The sequence below is a fragment of the Ceratotherium simum genome, chromosome 6 (assembly GCF_057802395.1).
Source record: "Ceratotherium simum simum isolate JZ-2026a chromosome 6, ASM5780239v1, whole genome shotgun sequence".
Taxonomy (NCBI): domain Eukaryota; kingdom Metazoa; phylum Chordata; class Mammalia; order Perissodactyla; family Rhinocerotidae; genus Ceratotherium; species Ceratotherium simum.
Window position 1 is genome coordinate 75,164,206 of NC_141905.1, and position 20,594 is coordinate 75,184,799.

The 20,594-nt window shown below is 46.0% G+C and overlaps 1 protein-coding gene across 1 annotated transcript; it reads left to right on the forward strand.

The window, feature by feature from the left end:
• Positions 1 to 4,883: 4,883 nt before the first annotated feature.
• On the forward strand, positions 4,884 to 20,119 carry PNLIPRP1 (pancreatic lipase related protein 1). The gene is given in 13 exon segments (XM_087433015.1): positions 4,884 to 4,932; positions 5,523 to 5,677; positions 6,182 to 6,307; positions 8,293 to 8,427; positions 9,746 to 9,854; positions 11,326 to 11,445; positions 11,545 to 11,643; positions 12,766 to 12,786; positions 13,121 to 13,239; positions 14,124 to 14,253; positions 16,173 to 16,278; positions 16,851 to 17,018; positions 20,038 to 20,119. Coding segments are annotated over 13 exon segments (1,419 nt in total).
• Positions 20,120 to 20,594: the final 475 nt, after the last annotated feature.

A 20,594-nucleotide genomic window follows, 5' to 3' on the forward strand; every position in this document is an offset into this window, starting at 1 on the left:
CTATAGACAGATGTGGGGAGCTCCTCACTGTCTTGGGAAAGAATACACCCTCAACTGATGCTGTGTGCCCAAGAATGGTGACAGTGAGGGCAACGATAGGTGTTCTCACTGAATCTCAGGCCTGGCTGAGCTGGGTTCCTGTATTGGTTAGCTACTGCTGCATAACAAACTGTCAGCAAACTCAGTGGCTTTAAACAGTAAGCATATATCAGAGTTCTCTGGGTTAGTTGGGTGCTTCTTCTGGTCTTGGCTGGATTCACTCGTGTGTCTGTGGTCAGAGTGAGTTGAGTCAGCAATGCTGCTAATCTTGGCTGGATCTCTCATACACTTGGGGGTCAGTTGGCTTTGAGCTCCTCCAAGCTGCCATCATGTTTAAGGACCAAATCAAGTCACACACATAGCCTGGCCTCAAGGGATGGCAAAATAGACTCCAGTTGTTGATGAAAGGAGCTGCAAAATCACATGACAAAGGGCAGAGATATGGGGGGTGCAGGAGTGGGAAGAACTGTGGCCACTTTGACAATCCATCTATCACTGTCTCTCACCTGTTTCTCTGTCCCCAGGGAGCCTGGAGCTGGGGCAGGAACAAGTCAGCTGTCAGGAGGGTTTTCCCAGTGATGGGTCAGCCCCGGCTCCATTCTCTGACCTTCTTGTACTGCCTGATCCTCACCGCTCTCATCAGAAGTGACGGCGCCTTTCTGCTTTACTTGCTTTAGACTTTTGTAGAAAACAAAGTGCTCCATGGCAGCTTCTTCTTACATAACAAATGCCTATGAATACAGAGTTTCTTCTCACCATAAACCAACACAACAGTCCTGATCAGATTTTCTGAGCAGGAAATCTCCGCAGTCATCATTCACTCTTGGTAACTCATGAAGATTATCTCTTCATTATTTCAAGGTGTGATAAACACAAACAATACTTTTAAAGAAATCCCCTGTCTACCAGCCACTCACTGGACGTTTGTACAAATTAATTGGAGTCAGCTGATTGAGGACTGTTATTTCATTAGTGCAGAGCCTCATACCTCTTACAGTGGCTGCCCAGCTCACAACTTCACCTCCATCTTTGGGTGCACAGAGGTGGGTTCCCTCAGCCAGGCATGCCCATTAGGACCCACTCCCCATTGCTAATTAATTCAGGGCCAGTTCCTGACCTAATCAGGCCAATCGTCTGGTAATTAAGAATTCTGAGCTGAGATGCACAAAGCCAGGAAGTGCCTGCAGCAGAATCAGGTCCAAGGCAGTGGGGATCTGAGGACAACCAAGGTTTCCAGGGTGGTCCCATTTCTTGGCATTCCTTCCCTGCATCTCACGGTTCAAGAATTTCATGGATTACTTGAGATGCTCCAATAGTCTTTCAGTAAATCTCTCCTTTCTTTTTTTTTTAATGTAGCTATCCAGAATTTTTTTCTGTTGCTTACAACCAAAAGAACCATAGCTAACATGCCTCTAAAAAGTTACCCGTTTAAATAGCTAATGGTCTCTACTTTGTTGTTGTTTTGAGGGGTGAGGGTGGTGAAAATAGCCAACATACACATACATATGTTAAATGCACATATCTTTCATCCCTTAAATTCCACTTGTAGGAATTTTTCCCACAGGCACACCATCTAAGTGGAAAGCAACAAATGTATAAGAATATTCATTAAGGCATTATATTTTTATTATTTTTTTTTGTGAGGAAGATCAGCTCTGAGCTAACATCCATGCCAATCCTCCTCTTTTTGCTGAGGAAGATTGGCCCTGGGCTAACATCCGTGCCCATCTTCCTCCACTTTATACGGGACGCCGCCACAGCGTGGCCTGACAAGCGGTGCATTGGTGTGCACCCGGGATGCGAACCCTGGCCGCCAGCAGCAGAGCATGAGCACTTGACCGCTACGCCACGGGGCCAGCCCCCTAAGGCATTGTTTTTAACAATAAAATATTGGAAACAACCAAATTTTCATCAATAGAGGACTGATTAAATAAACATCCAAATACCAGAATACTGTGAAGCTGATAAAAGATTAGAGTAGATCTATATGCACTGACAAGGAATGATGTTCAAGACACATAGTTAATTTTTAAAAATCAGGTTGCAAAATAGTGTGTAGAATGTGTTAGTTGTCTTTGTTTTTAAATAAGTATAATATATGTGTACATAATGCATACAACATCTCTGGAAGGACATGCAAATAGCTGGTAAAGGAACATTTTTAACTTTGCGTTGTATCGGGTGCATAGGGACATGTATTATCTATTTACAAACAGAAGTGAGATAAAATTATTTTAAGGAAAATACTACTGCTGAATGCCCAGGCCCATCCCCTCGAGTCTCTGGAGCCCACACGCTCGCCCCACCAGACCCAAGTGGCTGCTGGAGATTATACCCTCCCTTCCTGCTTGAAGGACTTCCACGTCAGCTCTGACCACCTTAGGTGGTCTCGACGACTGAACCCCCAAGGCGGGGAGGTTTCCCTTGGGGTGAGTCCACAGGGGACCTTGGCAGTGAGGTGAGCTGATGGGGAAATAGGCATGGGGGCCTGACCCCTGGGCACGCTGTGACAGGTCATGTGATGATTGTGTCTCCTAAATCTAATCAGATGTTCACATTCTCCCTGCTTCTCTGAAGAAGGACAACTCTCTTTTCCCTCCCAAAACTGTGCCCTCTCACCTTTCCCAGCCCTGAAATTCGCTGAGAATAAGGATAAAATGCCTAAGAACTCCATTCATGTGTACATTCATCCTCTCATTAATTCATAACCACTTCAGCGCCAGTCACCGTTCTAGAAGCTGGGGGTAGAACAGTGACCAATACAGATGAGGTCTCTGTCCTCATGAAATGCATTCCAGGTGGGAAGCGTGACTGCAAATAAATAAACAGATACAAAAGAGAGAGAATTATAACTTGTGACAAGTGATCGGAAGGAAACAAACAAGGTGCTAAGGAGCAGGAGTCTGGGGTCAGGTGGGAGGCTGGTGGTGGGAGGGCTTCAGGGCTGGGCAGGGGTGGCCTCACTGAAGAGGTGACATTTAAACAAATTGTTGAATGACAAGAAGGAGCCAGCCCAGTAGAGGTCTAGGAAGAGAGTTTCAGGCCTTGGGAACAGTAAGTGCAAAGGCCCCGAGGTGGGAAAGGACTTGGCATGTTTGATGGAGGCCAGTGTGTCATGTGAGGAGGGCCAAGTGGACAGCAGGAGGAGAAGAGGTCTGAGAGGCAGACAGGTCATCTGACAACACTACCAACCATTCACCTACTTGTCTACCATAGACTGTCAGAAATCTCTTCCTGTGTCAGCACTGTGATGTCAAAGAAGGGCATGAACGCCTTTGACTTCACCGCAGTCCTTCTAAAGTGCTGCAGCACCTTCCTAGTCCACAGGAGCAGACTTCCGAAGCGTAAATACCTCATCACTTAGGTCAGCCAGATGGCTCAGGCTTGGCAGTCTAGGAGCAAATTTATTTTCTATTTCAGTAAGTATCTCCCTTCTTCTATGTGGTTGACACTCAACAAATCTTGTTGATAACTTGCTCAGAATAACTGAATGTTCAACAACTCATTTCATCTGTATAGTCTGCATTTGGATCCCATCTCATCACTCATTAGCTGTGTGATTTTGTAGGCAATTTATTTATCTCTCTCTGCCTCTGTTTCCACACCTGTAAGGGGAGGCAAATAATGGTGTCTACCTCAGGGGGTTGTTGTAAGACTTAGGTTAGGTTATACATGTAAAGTGTGGAAACTCTGCACGTGGGAGAGCCTCAGTAACTGTTGGCAGCTGTTCTTTATTACTCTGGGGGACGTCTTTCCATCTTCTTAATAGGAGAGCCCCTAGGCTTGTACCCCACTCTTTTGGTTATTCAGGAGGAGTGTGGACTTTGACACTGAGGCATATTTAACTTGGGAGTGGGGTACATGAAGGTTTATGTGCCTGTTGTGTGAACTGGCCGAGCTGCTCACAGATGTGTGGGTCTGTGGGTAATTCACGACAGCCTCATGAATTGTAGGACAGGTGTGCAAGCTTCAGAGGGTCTGGGGAAATTCAACAGATGTGACATGGTCTGGTGACATGGGCTTTTAGGGGCTCCAGAACCCAGCTATTCAAAATTATAGTGAGATGCTATAATAATTCCTGTTTTTTTAAACCATTATGTTTCGGGTTGGTTCATTACATGGCACAGATAACTGGAACAGGTCATTAATGGGGGATTGAGGTCAGAGGCTGTTGTGAGGGCTGTTGACTCCGTCTCCAAAGCTCATGTACTTGGGTATTACCAGACTGCCAGAGAGAGATGCAGAGATAGAGACAGAGAGGAGATTTTCTTAATCAGACACTTCCCATTACTTTCAGCTATTTGCAGGGCATTTCCATCTATTCCGAGTGAAAAATCCTATCCTCCATTATTAGAGTTTGCTGCTGTCTCCTTATTGGGACTTGTAAACTGCTTGGTGATGAAATAGAAAATCAGAAAGTGGAGCCCACCCTGCTCACAATTACCTGCACAGGAACATAGGTACAAAGTTAGAGACTTCTCATCCTCTTTTAATCAAGCATTCTTTCATCTTCCCAGACTTGGGGGAAGATTAGACCACCATTGTTAATCTTGTTTTGTGTATCTGTGTAGATTAAAATACTAAGTGCACACAGCATGTTCTATTATCACCTGCTGTTTCTTTGAAGCAGTGTCCAAATGACAACGCTCGAGTATATGAAAATGACCCAGACACTCGATCCAGAGGGAGGGGATGCCTGGGACATGCGAAAGGGTAAGTCACCTTTGCCATCCTCCCACCAGCTGTGAAGGAGAGGCGAGGCAAATAGCCTTGGATTCCTGCGAGTCTTCACTCACTGTTCTGGTAATGCGTGGTGAGGCTGAGAATGTCTGGATTTATTGTAGATGGTGAACATCTGGACAATCGCACTTTTCCTGCTGGGAGCAGCCAAACGTAAAAACATCACGCCTGCCCCTTGGGAAGGGCTTAAACACAGCATCTCAGCACTGGCCAGAGAAAGCCTTAGCCGTGGCAGGGCTTCCAGTGGCCCCAGACCACACCGAGGTTCCAGAGAGAGGCAGGTGGGGCTGGCACTCTGCCTGGGAGAGGAGGTAGTTTGAGGGGGACCCACTTCAGAGCATCTTCCCACCAGCCTGCCTTCTTGCCCAGGGTGCCCTCGGCCAGACTCTTCCAGGTAAAGCATTAATCACCTGCCTGGGTTAACACACAGACTTATCAGCGCCCGTTATCACATTAGTCCAATAAATATATCTAAAGAGCTGGGGATGCGACACAGAACTTTTAAGTTTTGATGGTGGTTCTAAGCAGATGCACCATTGGCGTCTCCATGGGATTCAATGGGACTGGTCCCAGATCAGAAGGTGGGCACTGGGGACCAGAAGAGAGTGGGTGGGGCAGAGGCGGGTGTCTGCATGGTCATCAGACTGTCCGAGGCAGGGAAGTGACCAGGCCTGAGCAGCAGAGATGTCCCAGATCCCAGCCTCGGGAGCCGACAGTTGAGCAGAGTCACTCTTTCTCTCTAGGAAAAGAAATTTGCTATGATCGTGTTGGGTGCTTTTCTGACTCCGAGCCCTGGGCTGGGACTGCAATCAGGCCCCTGAAAGTTTTCCCCTGGAGCCCCAAGAAGATCAGCACCCGCTTCCTGTTCTACACCAACAAGAACACAAACATCTTTCAAGTGAGACCTCCGTCATTTTAACATCATTATAATTGGGTGAGGGGCTGTGCCCACCTTGCAGACCAGGAGTTCCTTATCTCTGTACCCTCCTCCTTCACCATACTCTGCCCCACCCCATCCCTTCAGCTGCCCCCCAGGCCTCTCCAGACCTGGACAGAGTAGGTCTTCAGTAAAATGTTGGCTTGAAAAGAATGAATGATTGACATCTGCCAGAACCTCTAGCTGGCTATGTAATTCTGGTCTGCCGCAGAGAGCTTACCATCTAACAAGAACCCTATGGAAGGTAAGACTGTGAGCCACAATCCAGCCCCAGTAGAGGTAGTGATTCCTGACCTGGGGAGATGTGGCAGGGAAAGGGAGGTCAGGGTGGGCTTCCTGAAAGAGATGGCTTTTATGTTAAGCTTTGAGAGGTCATGGCATTGAGACAGGCAGAGGTGGGGAAGGGAGAGACAGGCCTGAGTGGCTGGGCTGCAAAAACATGCAACCCCTCTGCATTTGTCACAGAGTCTCCTTCCCTCTGATCTATCAACGGTTGAGGCATCAAATTTTCAAACAGACAAGAAGACTCGGTTCATCATCCAGGGCTTCATAGACAAGGGAGATGAGAGCTGGCTGCTGGATATGTGAAAGGTAGGGGCCGGCTCTAATCCCTGTGGCTGGCTCTGGGGGCTGCTGCCACTGCTTCCTGTTAATGTTACAGCCTCCCTTTTAGCAATCACGATAAATGAGTGTGGAAACAAAGTATTAGGGACCTTTATGCAAGTAAAATGCCTGTCTTCACAAAACTCAGAATTCCCTTCCACATTTCTGGACTACCTCTGTAGCCTGAAGCAATGACATTTGCTATGTGAACAAATACTTGCACTATCTCGTTTCTGCTTAAATCAAGGCTAAATGTTGTCTGCTTCCATTTTCAGTGAGGGTACCTTATATTTCTGTAAATGAGGGATTATGTTCTTTTTGTTCAAGTCTTTCCCACATCCTTGAGAGTCAGAGATGTGCTGCTATGACCATTTATTTGAGATATGGAGACCCAACGCTGACTGGATGACTAAAATGGCAGAATAGAGATTGTCAAAACTATATGTCAAATGGCATCTGTTGTCTGTCCTTCTGACCTAGATGTCAAATCCACAAGGTCATTTAGACCCTTGCCCCAGACCCTGTCCCCAGTCTGTCAACGACAGACAACAGAAGAACACACACACATGCACACACACAAACAGACACACATGTGCACAGGCACACACACAAATACACAGACAAAATATCATCATCCTTTCTTTCTGTGTGTACACTGCTTCAATCTGTTTTTCTGACACCTAAGAATTTACCATAGCAGCCTGTCTCTTCCACACACACGTTAATAACTCTGACCTATAACATCAACAGGAAAAGTTACAAACCCAGAAAATTAAAGTCATTCTGCATTTGGCCGTGGTTTACCAGGCTTTTAAGTCTTGGTACCTCTCCCGTCCCATCGTTAATAAATATCTTAATGGATAAACTGTAAGACATAGTTTATACCCCATATTCTCCAAGTTTGTAAGAGATTCCTCAGGATTGCTTTAAAAATAAAAGTCCTGAGAAAACAACTCTCAGCATCTCTGTGTGTGATCTCACACATTAATATCATATATGTGAAAAGTTTCTATGTGGATTTTAAATTTATAGCACCATTTTGAACTCAAGCTGGTCGTATCTACCCCCTAGTAGAACTTCTGAGGATATGTCAGTTCCTTTGACATCCAGGAAAAAGTTTTCCTTTCAGAATTCTTCAATCTCTTTCAAATCAGGCCAGTTTTATTTTTCAAATATCTGAAGTACGTATTTCCCCCACGAAATATTATGCTATCCTGATTGTAAAAATAGTGACACTTCCCTCCCACCTTAAACCTTAGTAAATGCCCAGAGGCTGGGGTGAAGGCAAGCCCTTCAGTAATAATCTGCGGCATTGCCGAGAGGGTGAAGGGCCCCTAGCGGTCAAATCCACAAGGTTGTTTAGACCCTGGACCCAGAGATTGCGCATGAGATCTTTCCAAGATAGAGCTTTTTGGGGGGCCAGCCCGGTAGCGTAGTGGTTAAGTTCGCATGCTCCGCTTTAGCACCCAGGGTTTCACAGGCCTGGATCCCAGGTGTGGACCTACATACCGCTTATCAAGCCATGCTGTGGCAGGAGTCCCACATATAAAGTAGAGGAAGATGGGCATGGATGTTAGCTCAGGGCCAATCTTCCTTAGCAAAAAGAGGAGGATTGGCAACAGGTATTAGCTCAGGGCTAATCTAAAAAAAGATATCATTCTTTAATGATGCAATTGTTTCCCCCAACCAAAGCAACCTTATTGAATTAGGTTGAAGAAAACCAGAGAGTGGCCAGCTTTTAATTAATCTGTAAGCTAGAGAGGGAATGGATTTGCCTTTCTCATAGCATTCACTCTGAGGGATAACTCCCAGTGGACAACAGGATGCCTAATAAAGTCTAGTTTATCTTGGCAGCCCAGCTAGAGAAAGACAGAAGAACGGCCAGTAGTAACTGTTGGCGACCATTTCTGAGCTCTGATTGGATGTGGTTTCATGTGCCCCATGATAACTCCCTGGTGTCTCTCCAACACCAGAACATGTTCAAGGTGGAGGAGGTGAACTGCATCTGCGTGGACTAGAGGAAAGGTTCCCAAACCAGCTACATGCAGGCCACCAACAACGTGCGGGTGGTGGGCGCCCAGGTGGCCCAGATGCTCAGCATGCTCTCGGTGAGTCGGCTGGCTGGGCTGCCGAGGAGGCAAGCAGCACCCACTGGTCTCTGTTGGGTAAAGATGCAGCTTGGAGTTATCTATTTAAAGAAGAAATAGAAAGAATTGATATTTCTCTCAGAGTCCTACTGCTAAAACTCTGAAATTCACCTTAATAGTGACACACGAGTGAAAGGAAAAACAATAGCTAACACTTAGGTGAGGGTGCTTTTATTATCATCTTCAGTTGATGGATGAGATAACTGAGGCCCAGAGAGGTTAACCAGTTTGCTAAAAAAATCATATAGCAGGTGAATACAAGAGTTGTCCTTTGTGCCCAAGACCATCTAGCTCCAGGGGAGACTCCACTACACCGAGTGGTCTCTGTCCAGGGAGAGCCAGATAGAGCCACATAGCAGCATGTGCAATGGGCACATACCAGCTCCGTTGGCCTGGTGCTCCTGTTGATGTTGGGGAATTTCTTTTGCCACAATCAATTCAGCTGTTTCTTCCTGCCCTGGTCTCTCATTATAGCTAATCTTTTAAGGCTTTAATTCTTTCAGTTAAGTCACTAATTCTTCAGGACTATTTTCTATACCAGATAAAGGTGCTGGTCATTTCTGTCTTATGGTTAAACGGTCTACAAAAGAACCAATTGGTCTAACTACTTCTGCATCCCTGCAGAAATCAAAACCCGTGGCATTTGTACTGTGACACTAGAAACCAATAAATGAGTACATGTGGGTGAATATCTTTGAGACCAACATGTGTGAACCCCTCGTAGCTCTATGTCATTTACTTATTCACCCAATATTTTGGATGAACACAGTGGCACAGTGGCAGGAGCTGTGGTAGGAGGTAAAGAGGAGGGAGGAGGTCCAGCCTTGGAGGAGGTTCCAGTGAAGACTTGCGATGACAGCAGAGTGTGATCGGGGTTCTGATGGGGGTGGGAGTGCAGGGCTCTATGGCAGCACATGGGGGGCAGCTGATCCACATGGGGAGGGGGTGGGGCTGGATGGCTAGGCTGTGTCAACGCGAGCTGGGCAAGTGGTTGGGGTACGGACAACAACAGGAAGAGAAGTCCAAACCAGGCCCGGAAGTGAGAGAATAGGATGTATATGAGGGGTTGACAGTTCCACAAAGGGTTTGGCGAGAGAAGAGTCTAGAAAAACAGATGTTAAGTCAGGAAAGCTCTGAGGCTCTCTTAATGAGTTTGGGCTTGATCCTAAGGGCAGTGGGAGCCACAGAAGGTTTTCAGCAGAGGAGTAACAACATTAGGTTTGCACGGTACAAAAACCACAGTACAAAATGTCCTGAAAACACAATCTTCCTTCTCCAGGCAAACTACAGCTACTCACCTTCCCAAGTCCACCTCATTGGCCACAGCCTGGGAGCCCACGCGGCTGGAGAGGCAGGGAGCAGGACTCCAGGCCTGGGCAGGATTACGGGTAAGATACAAGGGGCAGGGCCCCAGGTTTGGTCCCCAGTAACCCCACAATGTGGTACAAGACTGCAGCCCAACTGAGAGCTGGCCCTAAGGAGACTGTCCCCTTGGCTGTGGCAGAGCTGGCTGGAGCCTGCACAGAACATTTTAGGAAGCCCCGAGGAAGCCCGTCTTTGTGGCTGAGGAGGTGGCGGCTTCATTCTCCTTTGCTTCCATTTGCTTCTTCTGCCTCCATCCCATCCCTCCTCTCTAGAACCTAATTTTCTGGTGGCGTGGGTTGCTCAGCAGGACTGGGCACCCAGGAAAATGCAGAGTAAGGCTGGTGGGAACACAAACAAACATAATTAAGAAGGATCCGTATTGTCATTTCCTTTCCCATTCTCTTTGAAATCAAGGGCAGAGTAGAACATGAGAATTATCCTTCCATTGCCTCTGCTGGTGGAAGAGACCCAGCCACCATCACACCAAAAGCATCCTTTAGCCCAAGCAAAGCCTTTCAATTATAACAGCAACAACAAAATATATCTATATAATATAATCATAATAATGCTAACGTAATTATTATAGTAGCATAGATTAAGTGCCTACTTATCCCAAATATTGTGCAAAGTGCTTTACATTTTCTCACTGAATCCTCAGAACTGAAGAAACAGGCTCAGCGAAGCAAATACCCTGCCCCAGGCCACACAGCTAATCAGTGAGGGAACTGAGGTTGAAACCCAGTTCTGCTGTCGTTTGACTCTTCCTTTAAGAACTCTCCCTTTTCTTTTCAACAGACAATCATGTTCATGCCTTTTCAGTGCTCTCATCAAACCTCCAAAAACCTGTCGACAAATCCAGGAGCCCTCCAAGAAGGAAGGAAATATAGTCAGGAGGAAACAATAATAATTAATATTTTACTTATACGTCCATGAGGATGTGCCAGGCACGGTGATTAATGCTTCATATATTATCTCATTTAATCTTATTACAACCATATTATTACTCCCATTTTATAAATAGGGAAACAGAGGCACAAAAAATGTCAAGTGATTCATCCAAGGTCATGCAACTTGTCCAAGAAATAGCTGAGTAGGGATTTGGAGCTAGGCAGCCTGGTCCCAGCGTCTGTGTTCTTAATTATGACATCATACTACTTTGCCCCTTTTTTCTTCAAACTTGGGAAGAGAAAGAGAATATTGAAGAAGAAAGATATACAAGTAAATGGGAGAATCTTATATGGAAAAAAAAAATCCTTGCTCAAACAAAAACTAAGTTTCTTTGCTCTTCTGCCCTTCTCTATCCATGCCACTGGAACATTCTTGTAATGAGCATCCATGTCCCCATATTCAATACCCAGGGCCATGGGACTGCACAAATGCAGGGTATGGCGTCTCTTCAGTTGGTGCAAGACACAGCCTGGGCAACTGTAAACCTCAATCCTGCCAGCATCTACAGCCAGGTCTATTTTCTGCAGCACTGGCCATCTCTTTTAGGGTTGGATCCCGTAGAAGCAAGTTTCCAGAGTACTCCTGAAGATGTTCAACTCCACCCCTCTGACGCTGACTTTGTTGATGTGATTCACACGGATGCAGCTCCTCTGACCCCATTCATGGGTGAGCCCCATGATGCTCCAGCTGTGAGCGTGTGCGCTTGTGTTTTAACATGGAGAGCCCTGCCTTATGAAAACCTCATTGCTCTTTCAAACGTTTTAGGTTTTCGAATAAACCAACGGGTGGGTCACTTTGACTTTTTCCCAAATGGAGGAGAGGAGATGCGGGGATCCAAGAAGAACGTGCTCCTGCAGACTGTGGGCCAGACGGCATCTGACAGGTAAAGCCAGAGAGCCGGGGCGTCACGTCCTGGGCTGAGCAGCGCCCTGCCCATAGCACATCTTAAAAATGAAAACACACGGCTCTTTATAAATATACATCCCCCTTGTATATATATCATTTGTTATATCCCAGCTCTACAGATTGTGTGCTTTCTTAAAACATTGTTGTGAGTGTCCTGAAATGCACAGGCAACAAAGAATTACAAAACCATTACTTAAAGGTATAACTCCAACAATCAATTGGTAGCTACCTAACAAAGAAAGGAAATACCCCAAAAGTAAATATCCTGACTCTAACTGAAAATCTTTCTGCCAATTCTCCCTTGGCAGTCAGCAATATGGTTCAAGCTTATGTAACTGGCTTCAATTCCATAGAGAAAATGAGAATTTCCCAATCATTTCATAGCAAAGCCATTGGCACAGTGAGAGTCATCGTCCCTCTGTGCTGGGTCAGGAATGAGGAGCAATCACAGGCAAGGAAGGTTAGAATGGAGGCCGTGCTGTTCGAGGTGGTTATTCTTGATCATTGGTGGAGCACGCTGAGATAAAGGGCGTCCATCAGAGACAGCTCTGACTCTGTATCTAATAAGATCAAGAGGACAATGGACAGGTGAAATTTTCAGCCAAACTCATCATTTGGCATCACACAGGTTAAAACCCTTAGTGGTCTGACCAAATCTAATGAGTAAAGATTTTTATTGCTTGATCAAATGCCTTGGCAGGTATGGACACCATCAAAGCAAATATTAAGGGTGAGGACTTATGTGTCTGTCTTACAGCCTTATGGGGGTTTGCATGGATGGGGTAGCATATACTCTCCATCAGTAATGGCCAAGCAAGTCCAGGCCAGGTCTGGAAGGTGTGCTGTGACACCTGTCACTTGGCAGGAGTTGTAGGGGCCAGGGAAGGTTGTGAGAAGGAGTGAGACACTATGAGAGTGAAAGGGATGCTCTTACAAAGCCGCCTAAAGCTACTCAATCTCCTTTTTATTTGCCTAAACACAGCAGGAAAATGTCCTTGCCCTGGTTTTGTCATGTCTCGGAGGTCATGTCACATCTGGTTATGTCTTCAAGCCTGGTGCCTGGGACACGGGATGGCACAGAGCTTAGAGGCATGGGCTTGGGTTTAATTCCCAGCTCTGCCGCTTACTAGCTGTAATCAGAAATCTGAGGCTGTAACCTGCACCTCTTTCTGTAATTAGGGATGGTGTGACACCCACCGCCTAGGAAAGGTGAGGATTACAGGGACAATACATGTAAAGCGCTCAGAACATTGTCCTGCACACAGAAAGCACTCTCTATATGTTAAGTGTCCTTATTGTGTCTGGATTTTGGACTTATCTTAAATTTCTGAAAATATGGTCCCACTTTGGAACCATCCCACTTGGAAAGAGAGAGGAAGAGAAGTTGTCATGGCCCCTCGACCACCAGTGCAGATGTTCTCATTTGTTTCCCCAGGAACCCGGGACTTTGTGGCTTGCAAACATCTGAGAAGCTACAAGTATTACTTGGAGAGCATCCTCAATTCTGATGGGTTTGCTGCATACCCCTGCGACTCCTATAGGACCTTTGATTCTGTAAGCTATTTTTCTACCTTGAGTCCCTCTGTGGAACTATTGTCCTTCTGTGTTTGGGATTTGCAGCACCCTCTCACCCGTTTCTGACCATCCCCTACTTGTTTTGCATTGCCTCTCAGAGTTCATGGTCCTGTGGAGTGAAAGAAAAAAAAAAAATTAGGCAGGAGGTAGCTAAAATTCTAGATGAGTCATGTGGGCAAGGAAGACTGGGAAATCAGAGAAGAGCAGTCAATTCAACGATCTACAAAGTCTTCCTGCAGGAGGCAACATTTGCATCTGGCTTGTAAAATCATAGAATTTAGAAGGAAGAGAAGGGCAGAGCATGAATAGAAGAATGTGTGAGAAGAATTCACATGCCAGAAAGAATGAAAGGTGAAGGCTGGGGTTCTATATACCAGGCTGGGAGCTGGTGCCTTATGCAGCTGGCAACAGAGGGAGAGATGGAGGAAATGATATGCTGCAGCCTGCCTATTCTGGCTCGTGAGAGACACTGTGAGCATCTCTTCCCAACTCCACATTCAGTGATATCATGTTTGCAGTGACAGGGTATTTACACCACAGAAATTGGTAAATGCTACAGTCAGGGCTTTCTGTCCCAGAGTTAGCTGTTAATCATTGACCAGCACATCACTCCATAGAAGGTATCATTGATCAATCCTGGAGCCCAGGTGCTAGTATTTTCTAAAGTTCCCCAAGTGATTCTGATGTGATGTGCATCAGGCTTGGAACCCTGTCCTGGTTGAAGGTAATTTACACATTATCTGTTCCAAGCCCCTTCCTGTTACAAATGGGGAAGCAGACTGTAGGAAAATTGCTCCCCCAGGTGGATGGATCATAAAAAGACGAATTCACACCCTATAGCCCGATCTCTCTCTTCTCATTAGTACAAGTGCTTCCCCTGTCCAGATGCAGGGTGCCCGTAGATGGGCCACTATGCTGATCAATTTGCCAGCAAGACAAGTGAGGAGCAGCAGAAATTCTTCCTGAACACAGGAGATTCCAGCAGTCTTGCCCGTAAGTTGCACTTTGACTTTCCCACCCAAGGAAACAAAGTTTAGTTTCTGTCATAAATGAAGGGCTTTTCTCTAACTTGAAATATTTATGGGCACATTCTGATTATCTTAGAAAAAGGACACATCCACCCAAACTACCCCATTTAAGACTCAACTGAGGATTTAGAAAGAGTCTGCATTTCTTCCATTTTATTTCTATGGCGTGAAATGAGTGAAAGCAAACAGTAGAACTAATGGAATAATAGCAATTTACACATTTCTATGGCCATCTTCCCTGAATTTTTACCACTCCGCAGTTCATTGTTCTTTTCATTTTTGAGACTGTGTCACATGCACCTGCTCTTCTATTCATTCAGCAAACATTTATTTAGTACCAGCTCTTTGCTGGGGCAGGCCCCTTAAGAAGTCCAGCTCCAATCTCTCCACTTCCCCCACATTGTCCATGTGAACCTGATGCCCAGGCGCTGCCTCTTGCGTGGGTGGGAATCAGGAAGGGGTGATTTCTCTCAAAAATCTGCTGAAAGGCTGGGACATTGGGTAAAGACAGGGCATGTTTGGGCCACTTTGTGCCAACGTGCCCTATGATAGTTCCCTAAGATGTTACAATGTAAAAAAAAGACTATGTTTATATAAACACATAAATATAATACATGTCTTACACAGTTTTTTAAGTTAAATTTATTCAGGTATAATTTATATAGAGCAAAATTCACTCTTTTAGTGCATAGTTCTATGAGTTTTGATAAATGAACAGTCATGGAACCATCTCCACACTCAAGATATAGAACATTTCCATCACTATGTACATTTTTTTTAAAAAGACATTGATTAATCAATCCTTCCACTGATGTAGAGACACATGAAATAGTTGCCCATATTTTAACAACAACAAATTAAAATTCAAAAACCATATTTTCATTCCTCAACCAACATTTATTTATGGGCCAGAGACTAGCTAGACACTGGGGATAAAGGGATGAACAAGACACTCTGCACATGAAATTTATAATCCGGCAGAGAACATGGAAACTGAGCCAGTAGCTCTGAGTGTGCTGGGCTTGGCAGGTTGTTGCTGTGGCATTGTGGGCCAGAGGGCCTGGCCCTGACCAGAAGGAAGGACAAGGGCAACATCTCTGAGGATGTGAAGGATGAGTAGGAGTTAGGCAAAGGATATGTGTGTGTGTTTATGTACGTATTTGTGTACGTGTGTGGGTGTGTGTATGTATGAACGCATGTGCCTGTGCATAGGTGTATGTGTGTGTGTGAGTGTCTATGTGTATGTGAGTGTGTGGTTATATGTGTATAGGCTTGCACATACGTGTGTGTGCTCATGGGCACTGAGACATCACTCCAGGCATAAATCTGGGTGACAGCTAAGCCCTGCTCTGTGCTAGAGACAGCCCAGGGCCCCAGGGATGCAGAGACAAGACACAGACCCTCCCCTCAAGGTGGTCTCAGTACTGCACTCCTGAGCTACAAATGTGGGGACAAGCCCTTGTTCCTTCTCTTTTTATCTTACCTCATCATACTGTCATTCTAGAGCAAAGCTGTCCAACAGAACTTTCTGCAATGATGGGAATGTTCTGTGTTGTCCAGTGCAGTAGCCATTAGCCACATGTGGCGATTTAGTGCTTGAAATGTGGTTAGTGAAACTGAGGAATTAATTTTTAACTTTATTTAATTTGGATTTAAATTTAAGCAGCCACGTGCGGCTAGTGGCCCCTTTACTGGGCAGTGCAGGTCTAGAGGGGACTCTGCTGGAAACATGTTTCTCCTTATGGCCTAGTTTGAGTCGTAGATTAACATGTAGAATTCCTTATACTTTGATGCCCCCGTGTAAGCGACAGGGACAGGAATCTGAGATTTGGGTCAACTATTTCGTGCATGAATGTAGAGAACTCTTTTCTATCCCCTGTGCAGGCTGGAGATACGGGATTTCTGTAACACTGTCTGGGAGAACAGCCACCGGTCAGGTCCAAGTTGCTTTGTTCGGAAATAAGGGAAACACTCACCAATATATCTTCAGGTAAATTTCCTTTTTTTGCACCACATCTCGATGATATACACAGCCTTCAAATCCATGCACTAAAATGCCCTTTATCAATGGATTTTAAATTATTTACTTTATGTACTGAAGTTAATTTCGGACTTCTGCCAACAATTTTTCTTTTCTCTATTATAAATCCAGGCATTTAGTTCTTTCTCTCTCAATAGATCAGATTTTCAGAAAATAAATCCAATATTACCCCACGTATCATATTTTCTGATTGGCATAGTAACACATGCTTGTTATGTTAAACAAAGGGGATAACTTGATACTGTGCAATAAATCTTCCAGGAAAAAAAAAATGATAAGGAATTATATAGTTTTCTATAAGAAAGGTTTGAGGAGAAATTAACTCGAGTTTGAAGAAACAATATCTGAATAATAGGTTGAGCTTGCCATATAGCTGCCTTTTCCACTTCTTCATACTTGATTTCAGAATTAATTTGGAAAAATAGTCTCGTTAATCTAGAGTAGAAAAGAGGGGCATGGCCTTATATGGTCATTAGAACTTGTTTCTATGAATGGGAATGTTTCTATTTCTGTATGTCAAGGGGGATTATCCAACCAGGCTCCACTCATTCCAATGAGTTTGATGCAGAGTTGGGTGTTGGAACAATTGAGAAAGTCAAGTTTCTTTGGAATAACAACATGGTGAACCCAACCCTCCCCCGAGTGGGTGCAGCCAAGATCACGGTGCAGAAGGGAGAGGAGAGGACAGTGTATGTATCTTTGCTGGCTTGTGCCTAAGGACGTTTGCAGAGATTCGTGATTGTAATGGAGACTCACCCCAGAAAGTCAGTTATGGTTCAGCCAGAAAAGATAAGAAAATCTACCCATCTGGGGCCCTTTATGCTCAGGCAAACAAAACGGAGAGCATAAAAACATTTCTAGAGGGTGTTCTCAGCATCATCTAGGGGGTACAGAAGATACGACCCTGCCTTCAAGGAAAACTAGGGAGGGAAAATAAGAAAGAGAAACAAGAAATAATTTCTGAAGGGTATTAGGTTATAAGTATGTGCTAGAGAGTGGCTACATTTTACAAAGGGGAAGATCAGAGAACTCTCAGGATAATAGAAGAAAAAGTTTTAGCAAAAGATCTAAAATTTGAGATAGGACAGGAGAGAGCTAAGGTAGCAATACTGTGGAATCTTCATCCTGACCCATGATGTCCTTGCTGTGGCAGCTGGAGGGAAGTGGGGGTAGTGACCTGACAGGGGCAGAGCAACCATCCCCCAAAGCTCAGACCCCAAGTCTGGCCAAAAGGACACTCCTGGTATGGCTTTGTGGAAGGAGACCCTGGGCTCTCAGTCACTGACGGTCTTGAGGTTTGGGAGGTTAGGTGGGGTCGCTAAACTCAGGCCCCAGGAAATGTTACCTCCCCAGGCAGGGAGGGTTGGTTGGTAGACTTTGCAGCCACATCTCATCAGACCGGATGACCCTTGTGAGTCCTCGCTATCCCTGTGAGTCAGGGAGGACAGAGGGGCTGGCCCAGCCAGGTGGCCAGAGGAACAAGAAGGTCCTCTCAGCTGGAGCACAGCACCGCGGAGGCTGGTGAGGAGCCCCGTACAGGCTGGAGGTACAGCCAAGGCCTCCCCTGCCTGCCCCTATCAGAGGACACTGGGCCTCTAAAGTCATTTCCCCAGGGCCTCGTGAGGAAGTGGACCCATGGCCAGGATCCTGGGACTGTGTGGTTAAAATCGTGTCAGAAGAAGGTGGTATCATTGGAATCTTAAAAACACAAGGTGTTCCTGGGAGATGACTTGCTCACAGGTGGATTTGAAGAAGGAAAACAAATACAAGACCTAATCAGCCAGGGCATTGCACCTTCTAGTTTTTCTGAGGAAAGGCCGCGGCTCTATTCTCTTTCTAGAAACGGAACAGAATGTACTTGAGCACCCCCTCCCACCCACACAGGCCCTGAGTCCATCAGCTGCCATCTGAACCGTCCAGTGGCCTGAGTGCAGCTTCCCTTGCCTCTTGACCCAGAGGAAATCTATCTTAAGAAAAGTGAGATGTTAGCCATCAGATTTTTGAAATACAGGAAGAACAAAACCAGCATCAAACCTCACAAACTAGTTTAGGGATTAAAAAAGCTGAATTCCTCAAACTAGTGAAATATTTTGCTGTTGGGAAAAGCCAGTAAGTAACACTTTAACAAATAATAATAATTATTAGGAGGCTAAAGAAAATCAAGATTTTGGTCCAACCTCTTCTCAGATCTCGTTAGATTATTTTAGTCACCTTATTGGGGTTTCAAGTCCTACTAAGGAACCTGCTGACTAGAATTCCCTCCAATGACATGCTATCAAAAGAGAAATGTAGCTCAGCCTTTATTTCTCCTCCCTCCCCAACCTTCTTCCTTCCTTCCTCTCTGACTTCATTAAGTACCTATTGTATGCCTGGCAAAGAGTTGGGGATGCAAGGACACTCGACTCTCAAGGAGTTTACAATTTAGCTGTGGAAAAAGATTTGACTTATGGTTCACATGAAAGGTCAAATGACAGAAAAAAGAACTCAGCCTGGGGGGCCCAAAGAGAGTGGCCAGGGCAGAGGAGGAAGGCGAGCCAGGAGAGGTGGTGATGGAGGGGAGAGGCCACAAGGCATCTCTCAGGATGAGGGATTTCTACTGGGAAGGGCTGAGCAGGGGCAACGGACGTGGTGTGTGAGGGGCAGGGGGAGGCCAGGCCGCTGACAGCAGGGCTCAAGGTGCAAAGAGCCAGGAATATGACTGGAGATAGGGTTGGGGCTTCAAGGAAAGACACATGAAATACAAAAGAGAAAGTGGTGAAGATGAGAAAGGAAACAGGGCAAAGCTTCAGGGCTCAAAGGTGGTGAGGCCCCAGAAGCCTGTGGTTCTTGGAAGAACCATAATGATAACCACTTACATCTGCACCGTTTTTTTATTAATTATAAAGGTTTTTAACATTTATTATCATGGGATACTGCATTATTCACATGGGCTTCTCAGCAATCATGGGTGGGAGCCGTGCCCTCTCCTACAAACGAAGATACCAATGCTGAGACTCAAGTAACCAGCTCATACCACTGCTGGAAGGCAGGGAGGGGGAGCCCAAGGGGAAAGCCAGATCTCCTGACTCCAGGTCTGGAAGGCAAGGTCAAGGAAGCTTTGAAGTGCGACCCCACCAGAGAAAATGTGGACCATGACATCAGATAGACCTGTATTTGCATTTTGGTTCTTCCACTGAGGCTCTCTGGGCCTCAGTTTCCTCTCCTGTACTGTAGGACTCATAATAATGCCTCCTCTCACATGTGTTGTGAGGATGAAGTTCGCACGAGTCAATCAGCATCATTGCCAGCAGCTAGTAAGACCTCAATATATGGTAGCTACTGGAATGTTCCGTCAGGTCCCCAGAGTGGCTGAGCCAAGCGTGAGTGAGCCCTTCTGTAAACCAATCCACTGTGTTTACGGACAGCCCGCATGCACTTGTGGGAAAGGAGGGCAGTGAGAGTTCCAGGCACTGCCTCGAGGGGCACACAGTCCTGTCAGCTGCAGGACCCAGAGGCCAGGGGCCACTTCCGAGCAGTAGCCTACCTGTCCTAGGGCCCGGCCTCTTGTCACACTGGAAGCCTGAGGCCATCAGTTCTCCAGTAACTGAAGCCTCAACCCTAGTGCTTCCCTCTTTCCTTTTGAATTCCTTAGCAATGACCTTTGCTTAACAATTCAAACGGCCATTTAAGGATGCCCAACACTCAAAAAGCCTTCGTTTTTATCCACAGGTACAGCTTCTGTAGCGAAGATACAGTGGGAGAAGACGTTCTGCTCATGCTCATGCCCTGCCAAGCTCCAGGCACAATGTAGTCGCTGTGTTAACATCAACAAAATCCACTGCTGCATCTGTCTCCTCACAGTGTCTGTGCTGTCAGCTGCCCCCTGTGGGGACTTTTGGGAATTGAACATTTAAAAATCTCCCAAGCATTTCCATATATTTGGGTTTCCTGCCCTTGACTTCCCACCCCACACCCCTTTTTTCCCAACTTCCTTGGCCCTCATGCCCACTGTCTTCTCCCCAGCTGAGGGAGTGGGGGTTCAAGGGGCCTCAGCAGAGCCTTTAGCCCCACCGCTAATCCTACAGGTGAGGAAACTGAGGCCCAGAGGGGGCAGATAGCTGTTCAAGCACAGAGTGAGTCAGTGTCTCTTCAGGACTGAGGGTCGGGCCCCTGACTCTGGGTCCAGACTCCTCCCTGACTCTGCCGTCACCTTGAGGGATCACGGAAAAGCCATGCTATGATGTGGCCTCTTTGTGGTGGTAGATTTTGTGGTGATGGGACCACCG